The sequence below is a fragment of the Takifugu flavidus genome, unplaced genomic scaffold, assembly GCF_003711565.1.
Source record: "Takifugu flavidus isolate HTHZ2018 unplaced genomic scaffold, ASM371156v2 ctg767, whole genome shotgun sequence".
Classification (NCBI taxonomy): domain Eukaryota; kingdom Metazoa; phylum Chordata; class Actinopteri; order Tetraodontiformes; family Tetraodontidae; genus Takifugu; species Takifugu flavidus.
The window spans coordinates 37,501-49,188 of record NW_026622377.1 but is presented as its reverse complement, the minus strand read 5'-3'; the positions used below and the strand labels follow the sequence as shown (position 1 = coordinate 49,188).

The following is an 11,688-nucleotide window of genomic DNA, read 5'->3' as shown; positions in this document are numbered from 1 at the left end:
TTCCTCCATACTTCTGCTTCTTCCTCTTTATCTGAAACCTCAGGAAGTGTGAGTAGAGGTCAGTCAGGGTTTGGGGCAGCTCTCCTCTCTGGTCTCTGGTCATCATGTCCTCCAGAACTATAGCAGTGATCCAGCAGAAAACTGGGATCAGACACATGATGTGGAGGCTCCTGGAGGCCTTGATGTGTGAGATGATTCTCTTGGACAGATCTTCATCACTGAACCTCCTCCTGAAGTACTCCTCCTTCTGGGAGTCAGTGAAGCCTCGTACTTCTGTGATCCTGTCAACACACGAGGGAGGAATCTGATAGGCTGCTGCAGGTCTGGAGGTGATCCAGATGAGAGCTGAGGGAAGCAGGTTCCCCTGGATGAGGTTCACCAGGAGCACGCCAACTGACGATACTTGTGTGACATCAGAGATGAGCTGATGCTTGTTGAAACCCAGTGAAAATCTGCTTTCATCCAGGCCATCAAAGATGAACAGAAGTTTCCAGACAGTCAGATCTTCTGCTCTGATCTTCTGTAATGTTGGATGGAAAACATGAAGCAGTGAGAGAAGACTGTGCTGCTCATCTCTGATCAAGTTCAGCTCCCTGCATGAGAGCGGAAGCACCAGACTGATGTCTTGGTTCTCCAAACCTTCTGCCCAGTCCAGACTGAACTTCTGCACTGAGAAGGTTTTTCCAACGCCGGCGACACCGTTGGTCAGAACCACTCTGATGTGTCTCTGTTGCTCAGATAAGACTTTGAAGATGTCCTGGCACTTGATTGGAGTGTCCTGGATGTTCTTCTTGGAGGTTCTCTCAAGCTGTCTCACCTCATGTTGTGTGTCCACCTCCTCACTTTGTCCCTCAGTGATGTAGAGCTCAGTGTAGATCTTGTTCAGCAGGGTTCCACTTCCTGCTTCATGAGTTCCTTCAGTCACATGTTCACATCTTCTCTTCAGACTCATCTTCTGACCTTCTATCACCTCCTGCAGATCACTCCTGAACATAAGTAAACCAATGATTTCCATCTATAATAAATCATCAACACAACTACAAATTCATGACATCACAAATTAAATCTCATATTGAACAGTTTTACTTTGTTTGGGCTTCATTTCAGCATCTCCAGATCTGCTTCCAGATTGTGAACAAGAGGACTCTCCTGGTGGAGCTGCCTGGTCCCAGTTTGATAGGATGTGCTCCCCCCTCTCACTATGAAACACATCTCTATTAGTCCTTTGATTTATAGGATGAAAGAACCTGATCAAGACTCAATATTGTTCCAGCATTTATGTCTGAATTCATCTTTCAGTTTAAACCTGATTCTTGTTTCTAATCAACAATTCACATTAAGTCTGTAACTATATGACTGTCTGAGGTTTAAGTGTTAAACATCTCCAATAATAAACTCACAACCTGCTGCTGTTAATGTGACTAACAGCTGCCACACAAACACATCATCACGCTTTAGTTTTCTTACATTTCCTCTGAACTTCTGAAGTTTATCACTCTTCTTGGAGTGGTCACTCTTCAGGGACACACAGCTGGGCACTGTGGACTCTGCTCTGTCCTCGTCCATCCTGAGGAAACATCAGAAATAGTGATGAGACTGTGATGAAGGTAAATAATCTGGAGAGGTTGGAGTTCAATAATTCCAATTCACTGCATTTTTATCAAACAGGAACATTTCTAATCCATTCTGGATAACAACTGAATCAATAAATCAATGATGTCTCTGTATCATTTTCATGTTTTCAGAGTTTAAGCTGCTTTTTTTAACTGTTCCCTGCAGTGAGAAAAGAACTGGCACCTTTTCCAGCCCCTCATCCTGCAGCACTGAATGTGCTCTAAAGTTCTTTCCAGAGCAAACGTCTCTGCACTTGCAGCAACATGTTGTAGTCATGGATCCGTGAGGAGAACCGGATACAGGAAACGCCCCCACTTTGATCCCAAAACCCAACTGGTGGCCAACGGTGGTCCGGCAACGACGGGGACGCTGGTCCATCGGGCCCACAACACTGGTTTTCCACAGGCCAACATGGTGAAAGGACTGTCTTCAGCTCAGCCACTAAATTATCTGGTGCTACATAAACATACTAGTCAGGACTTTTTAACTTCCCTCCTTTGTTCCCCTCTTCAATTATTTCTATGATCCAAGTCCTCAAAGATCACTGCTCTATTTAAAATAGATGAAAGAAATGACACCCACTCCTGCATTTCTGTCACAGTGGTTCCACAAACATAGAACAATAAACCACTGTGAGAAAACGTGCAGCATGAACCCAAAATCCTGTTGGTGTCCTGTGATCCTGTGTGGAATTATTTAATTATTTTTAAAGTTTATTGTCTTAAATAATGCCAAAATATCCAGCTGTAACCTGGACTGTTGAACAACTCTAATAACTCTAAGAGCTTTTCACCTGTCACAAAATGTCGCTCTTCCTGCTTCGTTGAACAGAATACTTTCACTTTTACAACCTAATCAGCAGCTTTATGCGCGTATATATTACTACCATTAAAGCGTTGGGAGGGTTTTAAAGTTCTTTTAGATCAGTAGCAAAGAGAAAAGAAAAATAAACTAAACTTCACTTAGAAAGACTATTCAACTATAACTAAAGCCAGACTATCAGAAGTTAAATAAGACCTCTTCATTTATAATGTATAATGATGTTTTGTGCTAAAACTAAATATGAAGTCTAGTTGAATTTTCTTAAGCCAAGAATTCTTCAGCTCTATGCAGCTCTTCAATAGTCACAAAAATGTTTTCAAATCTTGATTTTATCTCCAAATCACAACTGTCAATTCTTTTCAATAATGTTCTTCGTTACTCACCTTGTCGGTCTTCAGTCTTCCTGCTTAGTCTGAAAGGAATACTTTTAAAAACTGGTTTGTTGGGTTCCCAGTTCTGGGACGTTGTTGCTGGTGGTGTCTACCTGCAGGGGGCGTGGAGGAGCCGCTCATCAGCAAGTGGCCCCGCAGAAGACACACGCACTGCGGTCTCTCTTCAATCTCCCGTTAGATTAAGGACAGAACTTCCGTCTGCCAGCGGCGGAGTGTTTTCGGCCTCATCGCCAAAACCCTGACTTCTGTGGCTTGACTATTTTGAGAGTTTTCCTCGCGGACTTGTTTTGGACTCTCTCGAGGTCTCTCCGCGTCTCTGTGAACGCGGACCGAACTGTTCTGGTTCACTTTAAAAATAAAGACGCTTTTCGGACACTATTCTCCACCATTATTCAACCTGGTTAAATAAATAAGATTTATGATGCTTGACAGATTTTAAAGACTTGTAAAAGCAGCATATTTCTGCAGCCCTGGAGTCCAGGAGGAGCAGCAGAGGTCAGAATGTGTCGGAGCGCGTTTAACTATTGTCTGCAGTTCCACGCGTGTCCACCGGGTGAAGGTAAAGCACCACATGATATTTCTCCTTTTTGGAACTTCTTCAGCTGCGTTGAGCTTTAAATCTTCACCTGTCGCTCCCTTTAAGCTTTAAACTTTGCGGTTCTGTGTGTGTTTGTTGGTTTGTTTTTTGAATATTTCTGATGAATTCTGATGACGACTGAAACTGTCAATGACCAATAGAAAGTTCGCCCATTTTTCTATGTGTCACACATTTTCATTATTTATTGTCATTTTTGGGTCTAAACTGGACCAGTTCTGTGAGCTGTTTTGCTTTTTCTGTGGACCAGATGTTCCAGGCAGGTTCCATCATCGGACACAGACGGAGACAGGTCACGTGACAACAGTCAGCCTTTAGTTCTTTATTACAGGAGGATCTGGTTTATATACAGACACGAATCTGCAATACTAAAACTAAAATAGTAATGAACAAAAGTACTAAAAAGTCTACGTCCACGCACACGCGTGTATTAAGTGTTTATACACACGTGTGCGCGTACGTGCACACTGTATATTCATCTAATAACTGTTAGTTTCTAAAACAGCAAAGTAGAGTCACTGAGGCACGGCTTCACCTCCTTTACACCGAGGTTTCCCTGAGCAGGTGTGATGAACTGTTGCAGAAGGAAAAGCATGGAACATGTTAATAACCGGACACAACAACACTCAGGTTTATTGTCTGACGGCATCAGTGTCTCTGGTTGCATCTGTCTGAGGAGCATTGTGAAACCAGGAGCAGTGTAAATGGGGGGGGGGGGGGGGGGGGCAGTGAGTGGATGCTGCATTCATCAAACACACAATAGTCAGAAGAGAAGAAGGAAGAACAGAAGCCCGTGTTCCTCAGTGTTGGTGTGGAGACGCCTGTTTGGAGGAGCAGGAAGCAGGCTGGACTCTTCCAGCTGGCTTTAATGCCACTTCTCTTCTGAGAACCTCCCAGCAGCTTTCTCTCCACCATCTTTTTACGCTGAAGGTTTCTGATCATTTCAGGTCAGATGTTCTTGGACTGAGGTTAAACATGTTTGTTCTTGTGCTCGGAGCGAACCGACGATCCTCTAAAGTCAGGCGTCCTAAAGGTGGATGTTTCTGAGGCCTGGAGGCTTTAAAGTGGCGCTTTTACCCACTTGTCCTCGTTCTGTTGGAAACTTGATACAAAAACCTTTTCTGGAGCTTCATGTTCTGCTTTTTTGAAGGAATGAAATGGTTTCATCAGCGCTGCCGGGGGCTGAGCAGGCTTCATAAATCTGAAGCTCTGAGATCCTTTAAAGATCTCCTGGAATCAGCAGATGGGGGTTTGATCCAAAACTGTAAGAATCAGTCAAGCGATCAAATCTTGACTCAGTTGCATGGAGAGCAACAAGCATCAGGACATCACCTTCTACCTGGTCATCAAACCTCTCTTCTACGTGGTCAACATCATCATCCCCTGCGTGCTCATCTCCTTCCTGGCCTCGCTGGTCTACTACCTGCCCCCAGACAGTCAGTGCAGAGTCCCAGAACGTACTGAAGCCAGCGTCAGGCAGATGAACAGTCTGGGACCTTTTCAGAATCACAGCTACATGAACTGAGTTAACCTTCAACAGCACCCAAAGAATCAGACATTAGAGCTGAATATCACGCCAGCACGGGACAACACAGCTAATAAAGCAGCAAACATCTGCCACACTCTGCTCCAGCCCATGGACTCAGCACTGCTCACACACCACACCCTCTGATCACACACCCGCCCTCACCCTCTGATCACACACCTGCCCTCACCCTCTGATCACACACCTGCCCTCACCCTCTGATCACACACCTCCTCAGTCACTGATCACACACCCACCCTCACCCTCTGATCACACACCCGCCCTCAGTCACTGATCACACACCTGCCCTCACCCTCTGATCACACACCCACTCTCACCCTCTGATCACACACCCGCTCTCAGTCACTGATCACACACCCGCCCTGTGTGTGTGTGTGTGTGTGTGTGTGTGTGTGTGTGTGTGTGTGTGTGTGTGTGGTGGAGGGGAGAGTATGGGGAGGGGTTAGAGGCGTATGACCACTGAAGCGTTACTCTACATTAAGGAGAAATGATCCTCTTTGTTTGTGGTGTGTGTGTGTGTTTGTGGTGTGTGTGTGTGTGTGTGTGTGTGTGTGTGTTTTGGGGGCTACATGTGTGTGCTCTAAGTGTCTGTCCCTGGGGGGGGTCACGATGACCACCGCCGCCTCCTAAAGATCACACATTACATTCAGTGATGTGTGATCTGGTGTTAGTGAAGGACAGGAAGTGTGTGACCTTTGTTGTCGTCAGGTGTGAGAAAAGGGGAAATGGCAGCGTCACTGAGCACCAGATCACCGGATCACCAGATCACCCGATCCAGGATAAAGGAGCGCCTGCATCTCTGCAGCCGCAGAGCAAAAGCTGTGAATTTAAACGAAATCCAGCTTGTCTGGAACACGCAGTCAGAAACTGGGCATCTCCACCACGGGGCGGAGCCTGTGGGCAGGGCCCCCTCACAAGCCCCGCCCTGTCCCGCCCTGGGGGATGATGGGTAATGAGCCGCAAAACATTCCCACAGTGGAAGAAGCTGTTCACTTATGGTGTCACCATGGAAACACACACAGAAGCAGCCAAAGGAGTGAAGTGTTCTACCTTTAGAGCAGAGCTGCTGAAGGATCCGCCTTAAATTGGAGACCTTCGTTTTCACGTCTGTGATTAGTCGTTTATTTTGGGCTGCCGCCCGCAGACGTGTCTGGCCCCGCCTCCTCGCCATGACCTCACATGCTTGTGTCTTCTCACTGTGGCGTGGAGCAAATGTGGGTCGGCGGTCGTCTGAGCCCCAACAGGTGCCTCAGATCCCAGAGAGGCTTTAACAGGCCGGCTGTTCCACACGGGGGGGGTGAGGGGGGGTGGTGGGGGGAGGGGGGGGGGGGTGGGGGGGTGAGGGGGGGGTTGGTGGTGGTGGTGGGGGGGGGGGGGGGTTGAAGGTCACCGGGTCTTCAGGGTTCTCCTGGATCACAAAGCTTCCTCCTCATCCTCTGTGTTTCTCCCGTCTCAGAGGCTGAAGGATGAGATCGCAGAGGTGACCAGCGAGATCGAGACTCTGGGCCTGACCGAAGAGAGGTGACACACGCACACACACACACGCACGCACACCACACACACGCACGCACGCACGCACGCACGCACGCACACACACACACACGCACACACACACACACAGGCGCACACACACACCTGCCCCAGCACACACACAACACACCTGCCCCGGCACACACACACACACACACACACACACACCTGCCCCGGCACACACACACACACACACTCTCACACACTCACACTCACACGTACGCACACACACACGCACACGCACGCACGCACGCACGCACGCACGCACGTACGCACACACATGTACGCACACACACACCACACGCACACACTCACACGCACTCACACGCACACACGCACTCTCTCACACAACACCACACACACACCGGCCTCAAAGACCACACACACACACACACCTCCTCACAGACACACACACACACACACACACCCTCCTCGCAGACACACACCAGCCTCACACACACACACACACACACACCCTCCTCACAGACACACACCAGCCTCACACACACACCCCCCCCCTCCTAGATTGTCTCACCCTTTTAGCAGCAGCCCCGATGACACAGGTGCTGCACTAGAAAGGACCTGATCATGTGACCCGCTCCGTGTCCCCCAGGAAGAGCATGCAGAGGAACAAACAAATGGCCATCGGCCGGAAGAAGTTCAACATGGACCCCAAGAAGGTGAGAAAGCTTCGGCCTCGTGCTGCAGCTCAACCTGACGGGATCAACCAGCCCCGGAACGCCGATCCACCGGCGGCGTCGCGTCGGCGTGCTTTATAAGGCCGCAACAGGTGAATCAAACACACCCTTGGTGACCCGGGTGGATCTTTCTCCCTCAGGGGATCCGCTTCCTGATCGACACTTCTCTCCTGAAGAGCACGAGCGATGAAATCGCCAAATTTCTCTACAAGGGGGAGGGGCTTAACAAGACGGCTATTGGCGAGTACCTCGGGGAACGGTGAGCAGCGCTGTACCCGTTAGCGTTAGCGTTAGCTTCTGTTGGCTCACCGCGGAAAGATGATCCGTCTTTATCCGATTTAATAAATCTGGTGAACGTTGCTTCCATCTGTTGATCCTCTTTCTGTCCTGCTCGCTCCCCCCTGCTGTGCGTGCGTGCGTGCGTGCGTGGGCGTGCGTCCTCCTGTGTCGTGCAGGGATGACTTCAACATTGCGGTTCTGCACGCCTTCTTGGAGCTGCACGAGTTCACGGACCTGAACCTGGTCCAGGCTCTGCGGCAGTTCCTCTGGAGCTTCAGGCTGCCCGGAGAGGCCCAGAAGATCGACCGCATGATGGAGGCGTTCGCCCAGAGATACTGCCGCTGTAACCCGGGGGTGTTCCAGAGCACAGGTACACACACACACACACACACACGAGGCTTGTGAGGAGGTGCCGCTGTCATGGCAACCATCAATCCCAACAACAAATGCATGGTTCCAGAGGTGGACGCAACAGCGCTGCCTTAAAATAACCTCACCTTTCCAGATGAGCTCTGATGATTTTGCTGGGCAAAGTCCTCAAACACGCGTGCACACACACGCGCAACACACACCCTCTGCTGTTGTCACACAGACACCTGTTATGTGTTGTCCTTCGCCGTCATCATGTTGAACACCAGCCTGCACAACCCCAACGTGAAGGACAAACCCTCCGTGCAGAGGTTCACGGCCATGAACAGGGGCATCAACGATGGAGGAGACCTGCCGGAGGACCTACTGAGGGTGAGGTGGCCCGACAGCATCCCAGAGGCATCATCCGAGCGCGTGTGTGTGTGTGTGTGGGGGGGGGGGGGGGGCAACAAACATGCTAATTACTACAGTTTTGCTGTTTGTGTAGAACTTGTACGACAGCATCAAGAACGAGCCCTTTAAGATCCCCGAGGACGACGGCAACGACCTGACACACACCTTCTTCAACCCGGACAGAGAAGGGTGGCTCCTGAAACTCGGTAGGACGTTTTTAAACGTTCAGATTCATTCTGCTGATGCGCGCGCCCCCTGGTGGACGCGGCGTGTAACCACACTTTACTGACGTGGCCGTTTCGAACGTTTCCAGTGACTTTATTCCTCTCTGTGTTTCATGTGTTGCTCCAGGAGGTAGGTACTCAGCTCTTCCTTCACTTTTCCCTGCACCGCTTCCTCTCCTCCCCGCCTTCTCAGTCCTGATTGGCTGTTGTCCTTCAGCGTCACATCGCTCAGAACATAGAATTCGGCGTTTGTGTGTCCCGCCTCACGCTGCTAACGCGACCCAAACCGAGCTGCTTCTAACTGCTGGACAGAGCTGCCTTTAACCTGCTGCTTGGCTGCACAGAGCCACCAAAAGGAGGTCGTAGCTCAGCTTTAAATCTGTCCCCAGGTGGACGAGTGAAGACCTGGAAGAGACGCTGGTTCATCCTGACAGACAACTGCCTGTACTACTTCGAATACACCACTGTGAGTATTTCCAGTCGATGAGATGGGAGACGGGCGGTCTGCAACACGTCTCATGTCCTCCTCCTGCCCAGGACAAAGAACCCAGAGGAATTATCCCGCTGGAAAATCTGAGCATCCGAGAAGTTGAAGATTCCAAGAAACCGGTAAAGTTTTCCATCCGGATCTTTTATCTTTGATGGTTTTGTTTGTTTCCGATGCCCTGAGAATGTGAGTCAGCTGCGTTCCCTATGAAACTGCAGTTATTCCTCACAGGAGCTCCTCTAGCGCCACCTGCTGGCACCATCTTTACCCTCCACCCAGGGAGGAGGAAGCGCCCCTCCCTCAGGACTCACCCGTGGTTCTGTTCCGTTACAGAACTGCTTTGAGCTCTTCATCCCCGACCACAAAGACCAGGTGATAAAGGCCTGCAAGACGGAGGCGGACGGCCGCGTCGTCGAGGGCAACCACACTTTCTACCGCATCTCGGCGCCGACGGCGGAGGAGGAGAAGGACGAGTGGATCAGCAGCATCAAGTGAGTTGTGGTCCGAGCCGGTGGGTGGTGGGTTAGGGTGAGCAGGAGCCTGACCCTCGTCCCCCCCCCCCCCCCCCCCCCCCCCCCAGAGCCGCCATCAGGGATCCCTTCTACGAGATGCTGGCCTCTCGCAAGAAGAAGGTTTCGTCCCTGAAGGCGCTTTAGAGGATCCAGACTCACCTGGACCAGCAACTGGACCTGCTGCCCAGGATCCAGACAGATGTTCCCCATCCACGGAGGAAGGGAGGCCCTGACGGACAGCTGTGCTGCTGCCACACACACACACACACACGTGTTCCTACCAAGCTTCTGTCCTCTGGAGCCCTCGAAGACCGTCTGGCGGAGCGACCGTTTTGATCCTTTTCATCATTTACAGACTCGTTTTATTTTCCTGCCGAGTCCTTTTCTCCTCTGTTTTCCTGGCGCGTCACATGACCACATCAGAGGCGTGAACGCCACATCTGATCTGGTCCTTTCAGTGTTTTCCAAACATTTTTTAAAAACTTTGCTTTGAGGTTGGTGGAAAAATAAAGAAACTGCTGAATATTTGTCAGTTTTTCTTGTAATTTATTGTTTCAAATAAAGTTTTGCAACACAGTCTTGTTTTTCCCATTTGTGCCGCACTCATTACATCCTAAATGAGGCGTTAATGACGACGGTGACGATATTCAGGCGTTTAAACCGGCTCGTCCAGATGTTCCGATCACACCGTCAAATCAGATTAGGCTCAAATCAGATTAGAAGCAACAAAGTTGTTTCCTGGAACAGATTTAAATATGAACCGTTTCCTTCATCTTAGGGCTCAGGGCCAGTCTGGACTCAGTCTTTAACGTATACTATGGATTCGTTTCCACGGTAACGAGGCAGCTGTAATAACTGAGCTGTTACCCTCCGCTCCTACCTGAGTTCACGCCTCGAGAATCAAACCCTCGTCTTTCCAGCAGCTCGGCTGAGTTTCCTGGAACCGTTTGAGCTATTTGTGGAAACACAAACATTCGTGTGCGTCACCTCTTTTTTTTATGTGGTTTCTTTTTAAAAGTCATCTATTGATTTAAGTGGATCCAGATCCTGGGTGGATCCAGATCCTGGGTGGATCCCCTGTAATGTGGAACCCGTGCCGATATAAAAGAAGCGGTCATGCAGTTTTTAAAAACACGCCACACCTTTAATTTACAAAGATAATGAATAAAAGTCTGTGCAGGTGCTCCAGCTGAGCAGGAAGAGCGTTGAGCTCGTTCAGAGCTCCTCACAAACCCTCAGGGGTTCCAACCCTTCAGCACATCCGCCTCAGCTGTCGGCGCCGCTGCCTCGCCGCCTTAGTGACTTTGGACCGTTGTCGTGATGTCTCTGAATGTCTGAGTCGCTTCCTGCGCCGGATCGAACAGCCGCCGGGACTCGTGAAGACTTGTGAAGACTCGTGCACGGATCATGGCGGCGACCTCCAGGGTCAGAAAGTGAGGAAACGGTTCTGAGTGAAAGGCAAAAACATATTTGTTCACTCTTTTCATCCAGCATCCACGAATCCCAAAGTTGGTCATTTCCTACATTTGGAATATTAACATGTTGAACTCTGAAGGTGCAAAAGCAGAAACTGTCGGGGCCGTTTAGGTGTCGAGCCCAACGCGGCCGCTAGGGGGCAGGAGGGGGCAGCGCTGAGCGGCACCTGCTCTTCCCTCCGGTGCTGCTGCGCACCTTCACATACTTTCACTCCTTCCAAGTTATTTTGGGAAGCCTCAAACCTGTTTTTCCGCCACTGATAAGCAATAACAACACAAATGGGCCATAAAACCACAAACATTTATAGTGATTAGAAGCTTTAAAAGTGCTGATGCGGGTATATTTTGCATTCACGCGCAGCTTCTGCTCTCTAAAGTTTGAGTTTTAGGGAATAAAACTCCCCTTATTTTACCTTTTTTCTTCCAAAACCCAAAAACTTCAATCTCTAATTTGTCCGTTTGTGTTTATCAAAGTGAAAAGCGATTAGCACGTTGTAATGTGGCGTTTAAAATGTGTCTTTATGAATCTGACACCAGCGTTATGGTGAACCTTCAACCTTCACACCCAGAATTGGTTTGATTTAGGGTAAACGGTTTTACGGAGGCATCCCATAATAATCAGAAACAGACGCTTTTGCTTCCTCCCAACAACAGTCGAGGGCTCAGAGTCTATTTACGACTGTTGGCAGCAGATTACTCGACTCTGTCCAGGTGCTGATAAGACAGACGGACGGACAGACACCACCCATTTA

At 49.5% G+C, this 11,688-nt stretch overlaps 1 protein-coding gene and 1 pseudogene across 2 annotated transcripts; one reads left to right on the top strand and one right to left on the bottom strand.

The window, feature by feature from the left end:
• The first annotated feature begins 6,376 nt into the window (after positions 1-6,376).
• LOC130521182 (cytohesin-1-like) lies at positions 6,377-10,037 on the top strand. Of its 2 annotated transcripts, XM_057024813.1 has the most exons (11): positions 6,426-6,490; positions 7,113-7,179; positions 7,338-7,456; positions 7,653-7,846; positions 8,069-8,217; positions 8,333-8,444; positions 8,590-8,592; positions 8,852-8,928; positions 9,000-9,071; positions 9,283-9,440; positions 9,530-10,037. In XM_057024813.1, exons 2-11 carry the CDS (start codon positions 7,120-7,122, stop codon positions 9,603-9,605), a joined length of 1,020 nt encoding a protein of 339 aa, XP_056880793.1. In that variant the 5' UTR covers positions 6,426-6,490; positions 7,113-7,119; the 3' UTR covers positions 9,606-10,037. The 2 variants fall into 2 exon arrangements, with proteins under 2 accessions (XP_056880792.1, XP_056880793.1); XM_057024812.1 differs by lacking the exons at positions 8,590-8,592; positions 9,530-10,037 and having other exon boundaries at positions 6,377-6,490; positions 9,283-9,459.
• Positions 10,038-10,578: 541 nt separating this feature from the next.
• LOC130521181 (CDP-diacylglycerol--glycerol-3-phosphate 3-phosphatidyltransferase, mitochondrial-like) overlaps positions 10,579-11,688 on the bottom strand; it is a 3,394-nt pseudogene continuing 2,284 nt past the window's right edge.

Bases quoted from the DNA above. Each gene is read 5' to 3' on its own strand.
- LOC130521182 (XM_057024813.1), top strand. From the start codon at position 7,120: ATGCAGAGGAACAAACAAATGGCCATCGGCCGGAAGAAGTTCAACATG. The intron at 7,847-8,068 runs GTACACACACAC...GTTGTCACACAG, and splicing joins GGGGGTGTTCCAGAGCACAG to ACACCTGTTATGTGTTGTCC. The intron at 9,072-9,282 runs GTAAAGTTTTCC...GTTCCGTTACAG, and splicing joins TTGAAGATTCCAAGAAACCG to AACTGCTTTGAGCTCTTCAT.